The following is a 20068-nucleotide window of genomic DNA, read 5'->3' as shown; positions in this document are numbered from 1 at the left end:
CCATAATAAACATTAACATGGTCCAACTGCAGGAAGCACACCAAATCCCTGGAAGCCTACAGCGTTCAAAATAAACATTAATATTGTTTTATATTTATTACCATCTGTTGTTAATTTGGACAGTTTATTCTGTATAGCTTACAGTGAATGATATTGAGATGATAAAAGCAAATATTTAGAAATATAATACTATAAACTGCAGATACAACAAAGCAGAATCAAATATCCAGGGACAAATCTTAACTGGCATGTCGTTAAGTCACAGAATTTGATACTAACACAAAACCCATGTTTCATTTGTATGCTTGTAACAGACGTGATCAAATAATGAGTAACTAACGTTTTCAACTTAAAATTATATAACAAAATAAGACATAGGGGTTGATGTCAAAGTGGATGACAAACAGCATATGGTTTGTGTAGAGTATCCTCAGTGAATCCATAAACAGGAAATTCCACTCAAGAGTTCATTAGGTTCTATGTCCATTTAAAGAGAACATGACACCAAATCATATGATAAAACAAAAATAAACACACACAATAACACTGACCTTGGCTTTGGCCCTTCGGCACAAAATAGATGCCAGATGCCCTCAGCAGAAAGTAGCGCTTCTTCCCAAGACTTTTTACCATCCTCCTTCAACCACAGCACTCCCTCAATTTCAGGAACAGACACTGAGCTTCCACAAAAACATTCCTTCAAGACATACAGTTACAAAAACATCATTAAGCATTCTAAAAAATATGTTATCTTGACAGATGTAGACAGATATAAACTCTGTCAGCCATCACAATTATCACTTCCAAATTAACTTCACAGTGATGAAGGCTTTGGGTCACATTCACGAACTGCGTGTATATGTACTTATTTGCATGTTAAACAAGGAACAATATTAAAGTCTGATGTTTTGTACAAAGCAGTTGCATTATAACTACATTTTTAGCTATATCACTATGTAGTTGTATTATAATGTATGTTTCACCTCTAGCAGTGCCTCCTTGTTTCTGTCTGCCATCTCAGAGGTCTCCTTCCTCCCAAGTAAATAGTTCTTAGAAACACAACATGCAACAAGTGAATATAAAAGCTCCAGTACACACACACACACAAAAATCATAACTCATTACTATTACTTTAAGCTTAACTTTATGTAAAAATGTGTGCATGTACACTATTGTTCAAAAGCCTAGGGTTGGTAAGAGTTATTTATGTTTTAGAAAGGATGCCTAATGTTTAATCAGATTTTTTCCCCCAGCATATATGTAACAAACAATAGAGCTTCACCTGTGGGTTTTTGAAAAGTGCATACTTTTCAATCCGCTCAATAAACATGAGTTTGTTTTGACTGTCTCTGGTCCAGTTGAGCAAGTTCTCCACAAGGTTCTCATGGTCTTCAAAAATTCTCTCTGAGGAAAAGACAGAAAGTAGGAGGGAGTGAGAGTGATAAAGTATATAATAATCTACATATTGTCCCTCAGGTTCACAGGTCATCTAAGCATGTGCAAGCATCCTCACCCATCTGTAGCTCAGGGATGGTCTCGACCAGGGCCCAGTCTGGACTGTAACCGCAGTGAGATTTATCCAGCAGGCTATCCAGCACCTGCCTGACAGTCTGCCTCTCGTCCACCATCATGGTCTTTGAGCTCTCATCCGACATGTGTACACGTATCACCAGCTGATGAAGAAGATTAAAAGGAAAGCCCAGTTTGGTTAATTCAAGTACATTTAATATTGACTATATTTACACATACATTTTCATGGTAAGCCACATTTCACAGATTATACACTAGAATGAGTCAAACGTTTAGACATACTTGACTGAATTTTTGCTTGTCATAAGTTTAAAAACCTTTTTATCTTAAGGCGTATGTTTAAATGCTTGACTTTAATGCTGTAGATAAACATATATTATAACTACGTATGAACATATTTACTAAAATAATTATTTTTTAAATGGATGAATTGGATAGGATAGAGGAAGAAACAGCCAATAAGTGGATTGTAAACATGGCAACTCCATCAATACCGTTTAAAAATCATTCCAGGATGCACCTCATGTTGGTTGGTTTGTTTGATTAAAGGTACAATATGCAAGAATTTTTTGCCGCTAGAGGGCGCTACATTCCAAACAACAACAACGGCGTAGCTTGATGACGATGTGAAGGAGCGTGGAATGATGGGAACTGTCGTTTTAAATTCCACTGTGGATGTAAATCAGTCAGACGGGAATCGAAAAATCATGTTCATGGATGGGGTAAAGTTCTATTTTTATAAATGTTGCGTTTAATGACATGCTTTTTGTGGCGAGGGGGGCGTAACGGGAGAGAGAGAGAGAGAGAGAAACGAGACGAGCGGGACGCAAGTAGGTCAAGTGCAAATGACGAACACTTTATTGCAGTATTATTTGCGTGGAGAGACCGCTTATAAGCCACACTGGAACGAGAGAGAGACTGGAGAGAAAATTGGACGCAGAGAAAGAAAACCGGTGGATCCGAGCTCTCATTTTTGAACTGTTTTGTGCGTCGCGGTGGCCACGGTGAATGCGCGTTGTGCGCGACTTTTGTTTGTTTTGTTTTATTTTAATAAAGTAGGAGTCCCAGTCACGCCGACCCCTGTCTTCTTCCTTCCTGACTCTTGAACCTCATCACACTTTTATTTCATTAAAATGAATTAACAGCAATAAAAGTAAGGTTTAATACTATATTGGTTATCATAGATGTTATGTTGAATTCATTGTTGTGATAGCGCTGCGCAGTTTTACGTGTTCTAAACAATTGTTGTAAAAGTACATTCGAACATACCCACATCATTTGCCAAAATACTGATTAATCTTTATGTATAACACATGCTATATTTATTTACATTGCCATAAACACCAGATATACAATGTCAATAAACTAACGTTAAACACAAATCTAAAGCAATAAAACTTTCCTTACATAAACATAACCGTAACCATACTACATGTGGAAAATATTAAATTAAGCATGCTTTGTCGACAGAACCAGCTGCAATCAGTAAAGAATAATTGTGTTCCATAACGACAGCACGAAACAAGCTAACGTTTGTTGCTTGATAGACGCTACAACTACAACTTCCGCATTTGTCCAGGACTCTACGCAGTACGAGCGGAAACCGAGGGTAACGCGGATATGACGCCATTGACTGGCGACTCCCAGCTCCCCCCTGTTCTAACGCCCCGTTTCCTTGGTTAAAATCGCAATTTTCTCACGATTTAAAAATAGTTGGAAACATTTGGGATATTGTAAGTAGTCAACTTAACAAAATATATAACACTGGCCTTGAGATTTTGGGATATTTTAATGCAGGTACATATTGTACCTTTAAGTTGATTGACAAAATGGCCAGGGTGTATCCCAAAGCTAACTGTAATCTAGACAAATGATGACTACATTGAATAAACTACAATATAATCAGGTTTTGGCAGGTTATGATTCATAAATTATGTTCCATCACTGCATGCCATGGCCATCAGAGCCCCTTCCCTAGGAGGAGCCTTCAACATTAGCCAAACAAAATTTAAAAGGCCACGGTTTCAACCTCTTCTCACTCCCTAGGCATCTGACAAATTTTACATGATCAAGACTCTTGTGTACCACGAATGGACTCCAAAAGGGCATGGGAATTTTACCATCATGAAGTTTTGTGGTGGGGTATAATTTTATAATATATATATGAATATATTTAAATCCAAATTAATGAATATATTTAAATCCAAGCAGTGACTGATACTCTGACTTCTTTTTGAAGTACTGTAAATTAAGTGATGAGTGAAAAACTTCATTACAAACCCTGAATATAATATAGTTCGGGTTTCTTTTAAATTATAATTTTTTTGGTCACTTTGGAACTTTATAAGAAACATGCTTTACTCTGGTGCAGTCTCTGAATCAGTTCTGACCAATCTTTTTTTTGTAATGTGTACTACATAAATACAGCGTTTGTCACAGTAATCTTCATAAGATGTTCAAGGCAGGCATGTATATCATCATAACTATTATAGCTTGTGAAATATTTCTCCAGAGATATAACATGATGGAACACACTTATATCCAATTAAACCGATCAGACAGATCAAATGTTTCAAATATAATGAAATAAACAAATAACATGCACCTAAAGTTTGTGCACTTGTTGGGATATTGTATAGAAGGAAAACATAATTAGTACAGTACGTTACAAATATGTAGTTCAAATTGGAATGGTTGACTTTGCGCAAAGATTTATGAACTGAATTGGAATATGATGTGGATCTTCAGAAATGTGGTTTTAATAAAGACTAACTGGGAACAGAATTGACAACTGGCTTTCATCCATCTCTATTTCACACCCCATTTTCTTTCTTCCAGAGAGTGAGGAACAAAGAGCAGGGAGTGAGAGAAAGTGTTGCATAGGCACATTAACAGACAGCACTGCCAGAGGTTATGAAAGTCATAAGAATATCAGGGAGTATGAGGCACTTTTCCAAACCTGGTCTCAGCAGAAAACACTCTGCTAATTTATGCTCTCTTCCCTCTCACACATATGTTCAAACAAACACGCAGACCCACACTATATCACTCATCTGGACCTGGCCTGCCTCATTCTTTGACCTCAGCACAAACAATCTATCACTTTGTGCAATGTTTCAATTGAAGGAAATGATTGCGTACAAACTCAGAACCGTAGCAAACTGAAACACAGATGTATGCAGGAAACAAGTTTTCACGTTCAATTTAACCGATTAACCACTTTTTAAAGTGCAAGTTTATATGACTTATGTTTTGACTAAACTGACTTTGCTCAGGTGCTCAACATAAACTACATGCAGTGAAAATTTTTCTTTTTTTCCTTAATTTAATTTTTCTTTCATTACAATTTACATATTATATTATCAGTTATTTGAGGGAAAATTTGGACTCCACAAGTAGAATTTTAAAGTTTCTTATTGACATCCTCCCCCCCGACCCCCCCATTGTATATTATTATATTCGGCTATTTTTTTCTTTTATTATTGAAAGCGTTTTTTGACGCAGTCTCATTCTGTATTGGTCTCGCTGCACCATTGCTGCCGGTTTTCTTTTTACACATAATGAATGGAAACAGTCATCTGTCTTGGCTAAAGAGGCCCAATCACTGTACTGTATCTAATTCATTCACTTGGTATTAGTATGTGCCTGGTGGCATTTATTTTGACAGCCCTTTCCTGATGAATGGAGTAATAGGATACATTGTCTCTTACAAATAAACCCAAAACAGTTTACACGACAATAAAAAACCACAAAGAAAAATTTGAAACATGTAATTTGAAGTAAAACCTTCACCGACGGCTATGAAGGACTTGTTTGTGCATCTTCCATTCTAAGCAGACAGAGTCTCTCAGACACATGGGTGACCTATTTTCTACTGTGCATTCGTTCAATGACTTCTCCCGCTAGAGCGTGTGAAGGGCTGCATCATGCAGTACACAGAGGAGGTTTACTGACCCTTGGGGGGGATTCAGAGATTCACAGTGATTTTGACTTACCTTTTTCACCTGGGCTTCTTTAATTTTCTCTAGTGCCACACGGATTTTCTCAGCCTTCGCTTTGGCAGCCTGCTCCTCCTGTGGATGACATAGTGACATGTTAACAAAGAAACACTCGCAGAGCATTACTTTAATCCACTACTGAGGTATGAGATCAGACAGGTGGATTTCTGTTTTGCACATATCCTCACTTACCTGCCCTCTCCAACATGCAGTCATCACATCCATTTCTGACCATTTAAAACAATCCTGAAACAATTGCAAAGTCTCTGTATCTGATCAACCAGCAACCAGAGACACAAAAGGAAGTTACACGATCACTCTGCTCATGTTAACGGTTCCTTAGAGAAATGGCTGCTCATTCATTCAATACCAATTCAAGGAGATACACAGATTCACCGCCGCACCAGCTTGAATGTTTCAGAACTCCATTAACCAATGTTCTCTTCATAAACGGCAGCTATAGCAAGACTATTTGAAAGGCCTGACAGGTACTTCCAGCTGAAGTTTCAGAGCTGCCGCGGGAATGGCCTGATGAAAATAATTTCAATAATCCGAAAAAAAAACTGCAGCTCAATCTGAAGAAATGAAAACGCTTCCCCTCACATATCTCTACACCCAGAGTACCTTACACACAACTCTACTGCTCAGCATTGGGAGGGGATTGAGACCTCCCCCTCTCTTTCTCTCTGTGAAACAGCTGCATGTCTCTGGTAGCGTGCCCAATCACAGGGTTTAATCCCTCTCACCAGCAGACCAAGCCGCCATCAGCTATAAAAGACCCTCTCGTACCACTTCTCCAATCAGAATGTACATATGCTTCTCAGCGGCCAATCAATTAGGTTAGTTTCTTTGACCTTCTTTCCACTGGCCAATAAAGTTGAGGCCAAATGCAGATGATATTGTTGTCTGATGCTTTTTCTGTGGTTGTGGGAAAACACCCTCCACCGTGGGGATGAATGATATCTAGGCCTTGTATTTATTGTTTCACCCATTAATTTAAAGAAAAAAGTTAGTTTTAAGGACAATAATTTTAAGCCCGGTTGCGTAACTTGCGTTACCCCCTTACGTCAACTTTGATTATTATCATGCCATGCTTTTTCTAACAGAACAGAGATGGGCAGATTAAGAAATACAAAGTCAGAGAGACAAATAAAGATTTCAATATGCAAAGAATATGCAATGGAATGCATATAATGAAGACAGGAGAGAGTGGGGAAGGAAAAAAGAGGGGTATATGTGATCTGAAAGACCAGCTTCTCTTTCTTGAATCATTGTCTACGGCAGATGCATATTTATGATGCAGAGAGTGAGTGAGAGAGAGAGAGAGAGAGAGAGAGAGAGAGAGAGAGAGAGAGAGAGAGAGAGAGAGAGAGAGAGAGAGAGAGAGAGAGAGAGAGAGAGAGAGAGAGAGAGAGAAATGAACAAAAATGGGAGAGATCTGCAAACAGCCGAGGCTCAGGCTTCGATAAAAAGCATTAAATTCCCTTTGAAGTCTTTTTTCTTTTCTGTTCTCTCTCCGTCTGTGTTTGAGCAGAGAGTCTGTGTCTCAGCAGTCTGCAGTGAGTCCATCCAGAGTGAACAGGAAAGCAAACACTGTTTGAGAGATCTGATGAAATCATGAGGAAACCAGAGTGGGATTTCAAGAACATCTCCGCTACAGTTGTCTAAATGCATAATGCCTTTGTCTATTCTAATGTCATGACAAATATATAGGCTACAACTTAGATGACTCAACTTTATTTAAAGAAAAAACTAACCCTAATTAAAAGGACAAACTCATTATTTAATGCCACTTAAAACCGAAAATCAAATTTAAACCGAAAAATTCTGCACTATTTCTAGGTCACTAGAAATTCTAGAGATCACATTTTGCATACTAAGAAACTTCACTTAGAAAATACTAAGAAAATTAATTCAAAGTAGCTATTCCTGTAAACATTTTAAACTTTAATATACTTACTATACTACAACAATTACAATAAATAATGTTGTAATGCAGTACAATGAACTTAATAATAATAAACCGTATCAATTGGGCCGTTGCACAAGCTTCATGGTTTAACAAAAGCTCACACATCCTTGAAAAATCAAAGTGGCGCCAGATTTAAATTCTTATTATTTAGTAACTCGACATAACAAAATGCTCTTAATCCTCCATTCCCTGCACCAGAAAAAGTATCTACATTGGTATGACAACATGGGAATTTCAATCACATGCATAATATCTATTCTCAAGATAGATAAAATACAAAGCCTTTTGTTAGCTAATTAATGTTTAAATGTAAAAAATACAAGGCTGTCTATGCTGCATCTATAAACAGATTTATTAAAGTGATAGCTGACCCCAAAAAATTCTGTCAGTACTTACTCACCCTCATGTAGTTAAACACCTGTATGATTTTCATTCTTGTATGGAACAAAAAAAGATATATATATTTTGAGAAATGTATCAGTTTTGTTCCCAAAAAACTGTTTGGCTACCAGTTTTCTGCAAAATATATTTTGTGTTCTGCAGAAAGAAAGTCATACAGGTGTGGAATGACATAAGGGTGATCGAATTTTCATTTTTTGGGTGAAGTATCCATTTTAAAATAATACTGTTTTATCACAAGGAAAGTAAAACTGTCTGTGATTCAATATATATTAAGGGACTCACTAGTGTTACTAAACTACTTGTAAAACAAACACCAATTTCACACACAAATTGTGGCATAAAAACAAAATAATAGAAAAATCTGTTTCAGTTTTATATAAGAGCTCCTGAAATGTCCTAAAATGAAATTATGTAAGTGATGAGCAGCCATTTCTTCAGGGAAGCAGTGACAATAAGGCATCCAAACAAACTAACACAAACACAATGTAGCTAGCAAAACCCATCACCTCTCTACAAAATATCCTGCCAACCACTAACTGTTGTATTTAAGATACACATTTCTTAAACGAGGAACAAAGAATCTTTGTAACTTTATCACTTTACATTATGAAAAACACAAACTCCTAAACATTCTACCAAGAATCTGTGAGCGCTGACAACTGACCATTAAACCTAGGAAACCTGACTGAAATAAAGTAACAAAATACAATAAAAACACATAAGCCATGTTTTCTTGTCACAGAAAGGTAATGTAGGGTGTTATTATATAATGTATAATAACATTATAGACCCTTGGGACTGAATGATCTGATTTCAACTTTAAATGGCACACATATGAAGATGGCAGCAAAGAGAGAAAAGAAAACAGAAGATACAACACTTTAAAACTGAAAGAAGGCAGTGTGGGTGGAGCAAAGTGTCAAGTCTGGCAAGAAGACTGAGGTTAAAAGGCTTTCTGTGGACACATAAACCCAAAACATGCAGAGAAAGGAAAAAAGAAGCAAGCGAAAGAAGGTGTCACCTTGGTCAGCAGGTGAGAGGGTTTTCCTGCAATGTTTTTCAGAATCAGAGAGGTCTCCCTGTCCAAATACGAGTGCTTCAGGGTGCAGGGAAAAGACAAACAGAGATTAATCAGTGCAATGATTACTGTGATTTCAAAAATGATAGAAATACATACTTGATTGTGGTAAAGCATAGAAAGTGTGGAAGCACCTGAGCATCGATAATTCAAAATCAGAAAGAGGTGGCATATAAAAGTGTGGAGGGAAAACAATATATAAAAGAAAAACTGTCTTGTGTACTTCTTTTAGTCCACAACAAAATATTGTGATCACAGTTCTCTTATGCTGAGAACACACTGTTCCTGAGATGTTCCACTTTTGTAACCAAAAGGATGACATTATGAATCCTGGAATTATCACAGGTGTGCTAAGACCCAGTATTTTGAGAAAGAACATCCTGTGTACACATATCCTTTACCCCAGTCGTACACACACACACACACACACACACACACACACACACACACACACACACGCACACGCACACACACACACACACACACACGCACACACACACACACACACACACACACACACACACACACACACACACACACACGCACACGCACACACGTACACGCACACGCGCACACGCACGCACACGCACACACACGCACACGCACACTTACAGTTCTTTGATCCACCTCCCCCTCCTGTGAGGCGAAGTCAAGATGCCGTCTGGTAGCTTTACCATTGGCCCTTCGCAGTAAGACATGCTGGGAAAAGGGGTGGGGGAGGTAGTGACATCACATACAGAAAAAGGTGCAAACATAAACACATTAATCATGCAAGCAGACAATGCAAAATGATGCATGCACAAGCAAGGGTCAATATATGCCGTTACTCTGGTAAAACATTCTGAATGTTAGGGTTTAATACAATCTAATCGACAATATGCTGCATATACTGTTGATTAGAACAGAAAAAAATTTTGACTTGTGCCTCAGTTTACAGTATTGGACGTACAATGGAAGTCTATGGGGAAAATTCTATTTTGTTAATGGGATAGTTCACCCAAAAGTTTTAATTCTGTCTTTAATTTAATTTTAATTTAATTTATTCACCCTCATAAGAATGTCTTAATTTTGAAAATATTTTAATTTAGATATTTTTTAATATTCTGTTATCATTTTGGTCCATCCACTGAAAGAGTACATGGTTTAGCCAAAATCTTCTGAATTGATTTATTGATTTATATAATGAACAAATTAAATTTAGGCTTTTAGTCACATATGTGACCCTGGATCACAAAACCAGTCACAAGTCGCACAGGTATATTTAGCCAGCGATACATTTGTATGGGTCAAAATCATTGATTTTTCTTTTATGGCAAAAATCATTAGGATATTAAAGGGTTAGTTCACCCAAAAATGAAAATTCTGTCAGTAATTACTCACCCTCATGTTGTTCCAACCATGTAAGTCTTTCGTTCATCTTCGGAACACAAATTAAGATATTTTTGATGAAATCTGACAGAATTTTGACTCCTCCATAGGCTTCCAGTGTGACCGAAACTCACCGGCCCAGAATAGTTATTAAAACATCGTTAAAATAGTCCAAGTAACTACAGTGGCACTACATTAAGTTTATCATGCGACGAGAATACTTTTTGTGCGCAAAAACAAACAAAAATAACGACTTTATTCCACTTTTCATTTCCTTCTCTCTGGGCCTCGTAGTGTTTTTGCGCTGCGCGTCTGTGTTGCACGTCATCACGCAACACACACATGACCGGCGTCGGCCAATAGTGAGCCTACGTGGTGACGTGTAACACAGACGCGCTGCGCAAAAACACTACGCGAACCAACTAGACATCCAGAGAGAAGGAAATGAATAGTGGAATAAAGTCGTTATTTTTGTTTGTTTTTGCGCACAAAAAGTATTCTCGTCGCTTGATATACTTAAGATTGAGCCACTGGAGTCACTTGGACTATATTAACGATCTCTTTAATAACTTTTCTGGGCCAGCAAGTTTCGGTCACACTGGAAGCCTATGGAGGAGTGAAACATGGCTCAGATTTCATCAAAAATATCTTAATTTGTGTTCCGAAGATGAACGAAGGTCTTACGCGGTTGGAACAACATGAGGGTGAGTAATTACTGACAGAATTTTAATTTTTGGGTGAACTAACCCTTTAAGTAAAGATCATGTTCCATGAAGATATTTTGTAAATTTCCTACCGTAAATATATAAAACATTTATTTTTGTAAGTGAATGCAGCACAGTTGCGAACATAAATGGACAACTTTAAAGGCGATTTTCTCAATGTTTTGATTTTTTGCACCCTCAGATTCCAGATTTTTAAATAGTTGTATCTCGGCCAAATATTGTCATATCCTAACAAACCATACATCAATGGAAAGCCTATTTATTCAGCTTTCATAATTACCCATGTGACTGGTTTTGTGGTCCAGGGTCAGATAAACATTGATCACACATGAAAAATAGTAAACAGAAGCTCAACTGTAAACTTGCTTGATACTTGAGATGGACAAAAATGATGATAGAATACTGTATCGTGAAGGTGAGTAAATGATGACAGAATTGTAATTATTGGGTGAACTATACCTTTAATGGGCTTGTATTTAACTGTCAAGTTTTCAAAATGATCCTTTTTGTGGTGAGCATTTAGTTCTAGGCAGATTAACTTTTATTTATGCATTAGCAATGCAAATCCTGTGGGTGGGAGTGAGTTTGTTCCATGTTATCAATACTTCGCAGATAGTTACGTCATGTCCCTTCTCTGGTATCCTTGCACATAAAAAAATACTAGTTTATGTGGTCATGACAGTTTTGACATATTTTAAGCAATTTCAGCACATCAGTTTCACTGTTTGACATGTATAATTCAAGTCTTTTGGCATTACTTTAGAAACAGTATGTATTTTAACATTTACTGTGCTGCTCTGCCTAATCAGGTAAAACTGTATTTTCATATCTTAACTGTAAACATGCTTTTTGTTTGTTTTTAAAAAATATTTTCAGATATCATCCATTTTTATTTATCAAAAATATTTTTTTTTTATAGGTCAAAAACACTTTAATTTTCTCATAATATACATCGCACATCACCACATTTCTCAAAGAGTCTAAAAACGGTTTGTTTGAAGATTCAGTCAGTCTAAACTTATTATTTCTGAGAGCTACTCTGCTCTGATTGGTCAGATGGCCAAGTCTGTCTCGATTGGTCTACCGCTTGCAGCGCATGGCGGAAACGAAACACCCATTACCATATCTGAATTTTAACTGAGGAGGCTTCCTCAGTGCTTATATACACAGCGATACGAACACTGCAGTCGTTTTTTCCCGTATCAATTTCAGCGTGAGTCCTCATCCTTATGAAGTGTATGAAAAGTGGATTCGCAGCAGTGAAAACAGTGTCTTCTTGACATGTCAACAACACAAACCAAACTCTTCTAGGCCTCAGCTACATCTAGAGTGCTTGAGGGCGGGTCAAAGTAGACGTTGTTCGTGGGCAGCCAATGAAGACCATAGGCTGGTATTATGCAAATTTGTTAGCTGGATTCGCTGACGACTCGTTTTGGCAGTTCACAATAAATTCTTGCTTTTAGGAGACGACAACTTTATTTGATGTGCACTTAGATCTTTTAAACTTTGCAGACCTTTTACATTCACAAACAGCTAGCTATATTACACACTGCATGAAAGGTAATATTAAAAAAGAAAAGAAGCAGAATAGGGGCACTATAACTCTGTGGCTTCTCTTTAACAATCCTTAATCCTCTCCTCCATTGTTTCATTCAATACCATGGGTTTTCAATCTTTACAGACCAATGGACCCTGTACCCCATCCCACTCAAGCAACCTAGAGACCCCACATATATACACTCTTAGAAAAAAAAGGTTCAATGGACTTCTATATAGAACGCTAGAGTTCTTGGCTCAATTTTTAAGAACCCTTTATGCCGAAAATGTTCTATATAATAATAAATATCTTAATTGTCTTAAATTATGGCATAATACTTTCATGTTTGTATTGAAAGTATTGAAATTTTTCAATAAATTACGCTTCCAAGCGGTTTTATAAAAATAAAAATCGAAAACAAAATGAACGACGCCTGACAGAACCCTTTAAGGTTCTATACAGAACCTTTTATTCTAAGAGTGAAAAAGATGCTTTTTATACTGTTTATCTGCACTGCAGTAGCTCTTCACAGAGCCTATGGGTCCACAGAACAGTGGTTGAAAACCCTTGTTTCATATTAATATAGATGACATTACAGAAGCCATCTCATCAGTTGCTCCTACAGAACTTTTTTTAGTGTAAGCATACAGTACAACAACAAAGATGTTACTAAAACAAACACATCATGCATTTAAATGAGTTAGAGTAGAGTAGTCATGTAGCAAAGCAGGTGTTACTGTCACACTGTAATGTTTACAGTGACCATGTACTGTACAGCACAATGTCTGTCACGTGATATTTTCATGCAAGACTGCGACGGGAGGATTTGTGCACGCATTCTCTTTCACACGCAGACATGAAATCACATTGTTCCATCTGTGAAACAGCACTAGTTTACATCTAAAACCGCAGTATGCATTTATAGCTTAGTAAAGTATCAGGGTTTGTACATCCTGGTGCGGATGAGCAATGCTGTGGTTACAAGAGTGGCGTAATAACATCTCTGTTTTATCAGATTTCCTTCCCAGGTTCTGACAGCAGTACTGAAGAACTATAAAAGCTGAGTGTGCGTGCTTTTGAGAAATTGGTTGTATATGAGTGTCTAAGCAGTAAGTGGGCAGCCAAGAGATGACTCAGCTTTAATGATTCCATGGCGAATTCAGTGAAACCTCGATCATCACATTTCCCAAAACCACAATACAGACTTTGCCCTCAACAAAAGAACAAACAACTGCTATGAATAGAACTGTGTGTGTGTCTGGGTCACAGGGAATGTTGACAGTCCAAGTAAAGAGACCCTCTTTGTTCTAAACGGTTTCGTGAATAACAGGATAAACATTTTAAATGGTCAATGACTCTTTGTTTTTTGGTAGCAATTAGACTGACAGGAAGACATTTATTCAAAATAGAATGATGATGAAGACTAATTATTTTCCTGACTGAAGTTGCGCTGACAGGAAAAGAATTTTAAATTTAGATTTTTTTTTTCTCTTAAACGCCCACATATACACTCTAAGATCCACATTAAGAAACTCCTAAATAATTACCGGCAACTCTTTGTACTAAACTAAGTATTAAAGTCAACATGAAATCCAAATTAACCCTATTTAGTTTGATGCACTCTTATTTTCAATTAATCATCTGTGTTATCACATGGAAAATATATTAGTCATTGTAAGCTTTAATAAAAAATAAAAAAACCTTCTGAAATATTTTTCTTTTTAAAATATCAAAAAGCAGTTTTGTTCAAATATTTTTTCCCAAAGAAATATTTCAAAAAGATTATGTTAAACTACTAGAAAACTGAATTCAATCTTTCATTTTAATCTTCAAATGAGACCTTTTCTTTATTATATCATCAGGATAGTAGAATCACTTTGAAATTTGTGACCCTATTTACACAAAAATATCAAAATGAATTTTAGCTCAGAAAACAAAAATTCTCACCATAGAAGAGGTGATTAAAGTCACTGTTGTATAAGTTGCATATTTAATGTATTTTTTAAATAATTAAAGGTGCATTCAGTTGTTTTATTAGCTAGCCTTAGCATCGCTGTTCTTTGGGTTCTTCAAGTAATGATGTTAGAAGTACTGAATGCACCTAGATCTAAAAATGTAAATGTAATAAAGAAGCATCGACAACATTCATGTTGACTTTGTATTTGGAATCTCTAAACTGGAGTTGTGAGATTAGGCTACACTGTATGTGGTAAAGGGACCAGGCCCGATTTACACCATTATCCCTGTGCTGACTGACAATGCCTCTCAATCCATTTCTTTTGTGGATGTTTCTTTTCTGGTGTTGTGCTTCAGATTTAAGCCCCTCACATCTGCTTTCAGTTTTCATCTCACTCTGCTGAAATTTCTCTCAGAGGTTCTCACAGTGAGAAGCTCTTCTATACCTCTGGTCTTCTATGGACACGCTGTCATGTTTACTGTCCAGTCTAAGTGCTAGCTATGAAATAATTCAAAATGAAAAAGAGTGGATAAAAAAGATTTAATATCATGTTTGTGTGTGTTACCTCTGTGCTAGTCTGGCTTTGGCTCTGATTCTGTGACTGTGCCTCATTCTCCTGCCCTCGGATATCCAGAGAGTCCATGCTGGATGCCGAGGCAGAGTTGACGCTTGACCTGGAGGAATGACCAATCGAGCGCACTTCCTGGTCGCTGACCGTACCAACCGATCCTGTACGGCGATGATGCGAGTTAGAAGGCGGGTGTGAGAGAGTGGCAGATGAATATGAGGAGGAGGATGACGAGGAAGATTCAGAAGTCTGCTTTGCTGCCTCGTCCATGCTCAGGGATGCCTTTTCTAGCTGAGCAGTGATGTCATCCAGGGAAAAGTTGGAGGCCAGGGGCCGTGACTGGCCGCTGCCACCGCGTACGGTGGAGGCGGGCGAAGCTCGGGTGCTGCTGCTGGTGCTTCCTCCGCTGCTGCCCCCTCCGGTGTGTTTGGTGCTGGCCGAGCGGCCTGTCGGTCTCTGTCTAGATTTGACGTCTGAGGTCTTGCTCATGGGTTTGCTGAGCTCTTGTTCGATTGAACACAAGTCAGCCATGAGAGCGTCCAGGTCCACCGTCTCACCCTGGTTAATGGCTTCTACATGGATAGATAGAGGACAATTTGGATTCATACATAATACTAATGTTCAGACGTTTGGGGTTAGTACGATTTTTTTTGTTGTTTTGAAAGAAATTAATACTTTAATTCAGCAAGGATGTCACAATAAAGAAATGTATAATGTTACAAAAGATTTAGATTTCAATGTTTCCTGAGCACCAAATCAGCGTATTAAAATGATTTCTGAAGGACCATGTGACACAGAAGATTGGAGTAATGATGCTGAACATTTTTAAACTGTAACATTTCACAATATTACAATTTGACTATATTTTTAATGACATTGTGGTGAGCAGTGTTCAAAACATTTCTTTTTTTTTTTAAATCTTACAAACACCAAACATTTGAACAGAACTGAACTATAGCTACAAACATTTAGCTGTTATGATGGTGGTTTTATGATAATCCATGAAAATTGCAGTATGCCGAAACACCACCATATTAGATACACGAGAAGGCATTGTGTGTGATAAAGAATGTTGAGTAAACAGAGGTGGTGTGTGTCTGTGTGTAGTCTAACCATTGATGTTGTACATAGAGAAACGGTACGAGAAATTGGCAAGGTTTGTTTCCTGTCTGAGAGGAGCTTTTTGCACTTTCTCAGGACGCCCATCATCCAAACTCTAACATTAGAGAGAAAGAGAGGGGGCGGGGGGATTAGGTAAGAAGAGACAGCTAAATCATGAATATAATCATCAATACAATACATCCATACATTAAAATAAATGAAAATAAAGTATCTGAATTAAGGCTGTCAATGTATTAAGAATTGTAATAGAATACTAAATTCTGGTCAAAAATTTATTTGATGTTATAACCACTAACAACCCCCCCCCCCATATATAATATAATATATAAATTATGTACTATTTTGTTTCAATAAATTAAATAAACCATTAAAATAGTATTCTATTACAATCCTGCACTCCTTCTGAACTGAGCTGGATGATGACATCACTGTTTTCTCCTGAGCGGCTGTATAGATAAATGAACTAAATTAATACATTTTTTTACAACAAAAATGAACCATAACCATCAACTTACTTAAAGGGATAGTTCACCCAAAAATGAAAATTCTGTCATCATTTACTCTCCCTCAAGTTGTTCCAAACCTGTATGACTTTCTTTCTTCTGCTGAACACAAAAGAAGATATTTTGAAGAAAGTCGGTAAACAAACGACTGATGGACCCTATTTCCTTCCATAGTAGGAAAAAAAATATATGGATGTCAATGGGACCAGCAACAGTTTAATTACCAACATTCTTTAAAATATCTTCTTTTGTGTTCAGCAGAAGAAAGAAAGTCATACAGGTTTGGAACAACTTGAGGGAGAGTAAATGATGACAGAATTTTCATTTTTGGGTGAACTATCCCTTTAAGCTGGACTATGGCACGATTTTCTTCTAGATCTGCTCTACAGACGTAACAAACTTTGTTGCATTATTTTCTCTGTAAAGCTGCTTTGAAACAATCTGTATTGAAAAAAGTGCTATATAAATAAAGGTGACTTGACTCCTTAAGCAGAAAAACGTTAATTCATAAATTATATTAAAATGCCCATGCACTTATATGTTTTTATTAATTTACATGGCTTGTCCATGTCTAAAACAATTTTTTTTAAATCACTTTGAAGGGATGAATTTAAATCTTGTTTCAGCTTATTTTGATGCTTGTTATGTCTTATTTTAAATCATTTTAATTCATCTTCAGGCCCCCTTGAAAGTCTACTCTGCTGAGGTCCCCTAGTTGAATAAAAAAAAACCACTCCATTAAATGACAGGAAAAGTAATCTAAATGTAAAAATAGGGGAGTTGAGCAAGTACAAATAAATATCCAATATTGACCTAATTAATTAAATTAATCAAATAAATTGCATATATAAATATTTTCAGAGAAAAGCCCACAAAGTGAAGATACTACATCATATTAAAGATATAATACATCACAATGTCACACTGAATGTGAGAGTGTCACCTGTGTGAGTTTGTCCAGTTCTCCCAACCAGGCGCCAAACATCTTGTCCAGATCCTGATCCTCCTTATCGCTGTCTTCTTCAGCAGCATGATCCAGCTCATCATCTGATACCTGCTCCATATCTGCTGTAACACACACACACACACACACACACACACACACACACACACACACACACACACACACACACACACACACACACACAGTTACATGATACAGCAGCCAATGAGGACTCAACCAGTGTGCCATGTCCTCATCAACATGCCCAAACATACAGAACATCACATATATCACGTTCTGCTGACAAAGCACACCAACATTTTAAGATTGACTTATTGACTTGTTGGGTTTGATGTGTCTTATCAACACTATTAGGTTTTGATTCATTTGAGGTGTGATCTGAAGAATGACGCACATCACAGGTTGTCATGATGATTTCGCTTCCACTTATGTAACCCGGTGTATGATATTAATTTCTCTCACCCTATTTCTCCTTATCTCACATCACCATGGCAACCCTCAAATCTTTAAATAAGGTTGTGATGACACCTTCCAATCTGCATTTGACACTGCAAAAGTCTGGAATATTGAAGAAAATATGCCAATTTTCCACATTATCTTTAAACATGCTGCTCTGTCAGACACCTTGAGTAGTAATCTCTGCGTAAAGTCAGTCATTATTATTTCAAGGATGCCTTCTGAGAGGGTGTGATGTAGTTGTTATGGAAACCTCAGCTCTGTCTCAAAGACTGGCATAGTTGCTATAGCAACCCTCTCTAGATCTCCCACTATCATTGCCGTAACAACCCCTGCTGTACCTTCCGCTGTATTTTCTGATGAAAATGATGTCGATTACTGGCTTTATTAAAATGACACAAAGTACTTCTGTATTATTTAAGTTATACTACACTGCATCAAACACATAGACATGCACATTAGCACACACAGATCAACAAAACACGGTAATTTGACTTCGAGATCAACACTGTTTCAGTGCATTGCAATGAAATCATATTTTCTCTAGATATAGAGTAAATACTATAATCAAGGGAATGCTGGGTGTGTTAGTAATGACCTCAATAGAATAGAGGTGTGAGGGTGTAAGGTGATTGCCCTCTAGTGGACAGTAAAGTAACTGCTGTACAGTCACAACAACTGGGACTCAACAAAAACACTCGACTCAGCATGCCTGTAAGCATGTATTAGGCTTTTCATGCTGAGTCAGGGTTGGGTGAATGGATAAACCATGAACTTCGCTGAACAACCACCAGATGAGTTACAAACCATGCAAAGATGCATATGAATGACAGCCAGATTCACTTTCACTATCAGTTGGAGACACCATTATCAAGAGACAATCACTATTACATGTAATATATATTATTACACACATTATATATTTATTATTACACACAACGTGAGACTGTAGAAACCTAAACAGACCATATTCTCAACTCTCTCATTTCATTTGCCATCTTTTTCACTTTCTCACAACTCGCATGCCTTGAGTGCAGAGATGATCCCTCAGGGATTCTGAGCTCACCTTAACCCTATAATGACCCCCTTCCCTCTTTGATCCAACAAGGGTGTGTCTGGACTAATGCATGCACCAAGCTTTATCTTAGCTTCAACACAAAGTTATAAAACATTTCCATAGAAAACATTTAGATCAGAAATCAGTATTCAAGTGAGCCATGTAATTAACTACACCAACCAAAGTCAAAATATACACTAGGCTACCGTTCAAAAGTTTAGGGGTAGAAGTTATTTATGCTCACTAAGGCTGCATTAAAAAAATACAGTGATCTGTATTCCAGGTCTCGAACCCGGGTCTCCGGCATGAGAGTCAGGCGCTCTAACAAGGAGGCTAAAGACTGCAGCCTCTAGCGTCTGTCGCTAGAGCGCCTATTGAGATCAGAGGAGTGAGGTTTACTCGCACAGCAACTACTAGCTGGCCTCTGTTACATCTTCAGATCCTTCACAAACCATTCTAATATGCTGATTTGGTGCTCAAGAAATGGTTCTTGTATATTATTATCAATGTTATCAATGTTTTAAGAAAAAACATGATACATATTTTCAGGATTCTTTTAATGAAAAAAAGCATTTTATTTAGAAACCTTTTGTACATGATGTCTTTACTGTCCCTTTTATATATCTTAGGCCACGTTCACAGCAGCAAAATGGTTGTCAGTCCCATATTCAAGTCCTTAATTCGGTTGCGTTCACACACAGTTCAGTAACGGGAGTGACAATTATATAACCAAACTCGTAACACCCAAAAAAAATTCACGACTTACAACCGCATTCTCGGAAAACTTACGCTGTGTGAACGCAACCGGACTGGACAACTTGCGATGGAGAT

At 37.3% G+C, this 20068-nt stretch overlaps 1 protein-coding gene across 1 annotated transcript in view; it reads right to left on the bottom strand.

The window, feature by feature from the left end:
* raph1b (Ras association (RalGDS/AF-6) and pleckstrin homology domains 1b) overlaps positions 1–20068 on the bottom strand; it is a 61570-nt gene that overhangs the window by 12665 nt on the left and 28837 nt on the right. The window contains 11 exon segments of the mRNA XM_081360689.1: positions 552–615; positions 617–697; positions 984–1049; positions 1283–1404; positions 1514–1673; positions 5526–5603; positions 8924–8998; positions 9593–9679; positions 15133–15707; positions 16249–16351; positions 17704–17825. Coding sequence (XP_081216815.1) covers positions 552–615; positions 617–697; positions 984–1049; positions 1283–1404; positions 1514–1673; positions 5526–5603; positions 8924–8998; positions 9593–9679; positions 15133–15707; positions 16249–16351; positions 17704–17823 — 1531 coding nt within the window. The 5' untranslated portion in view covers positions 17824–17825.

This window comes from Scardinius erythrophthalmus, assembly GCF_964197995.2.
Source record: "Scardinius erythrophthalmus genome assembly, chromosome: 3".
Lineage (NCBI taxonomy): Eukaryota > Metazoa > Chordata > Actinopteri > Cypriniformes > Leuciscidae > Scardinius > Scardinius erythrophthalmus.
This window is presented reverse-complemented; position numbering and strand designations above follow the sequence as displayed.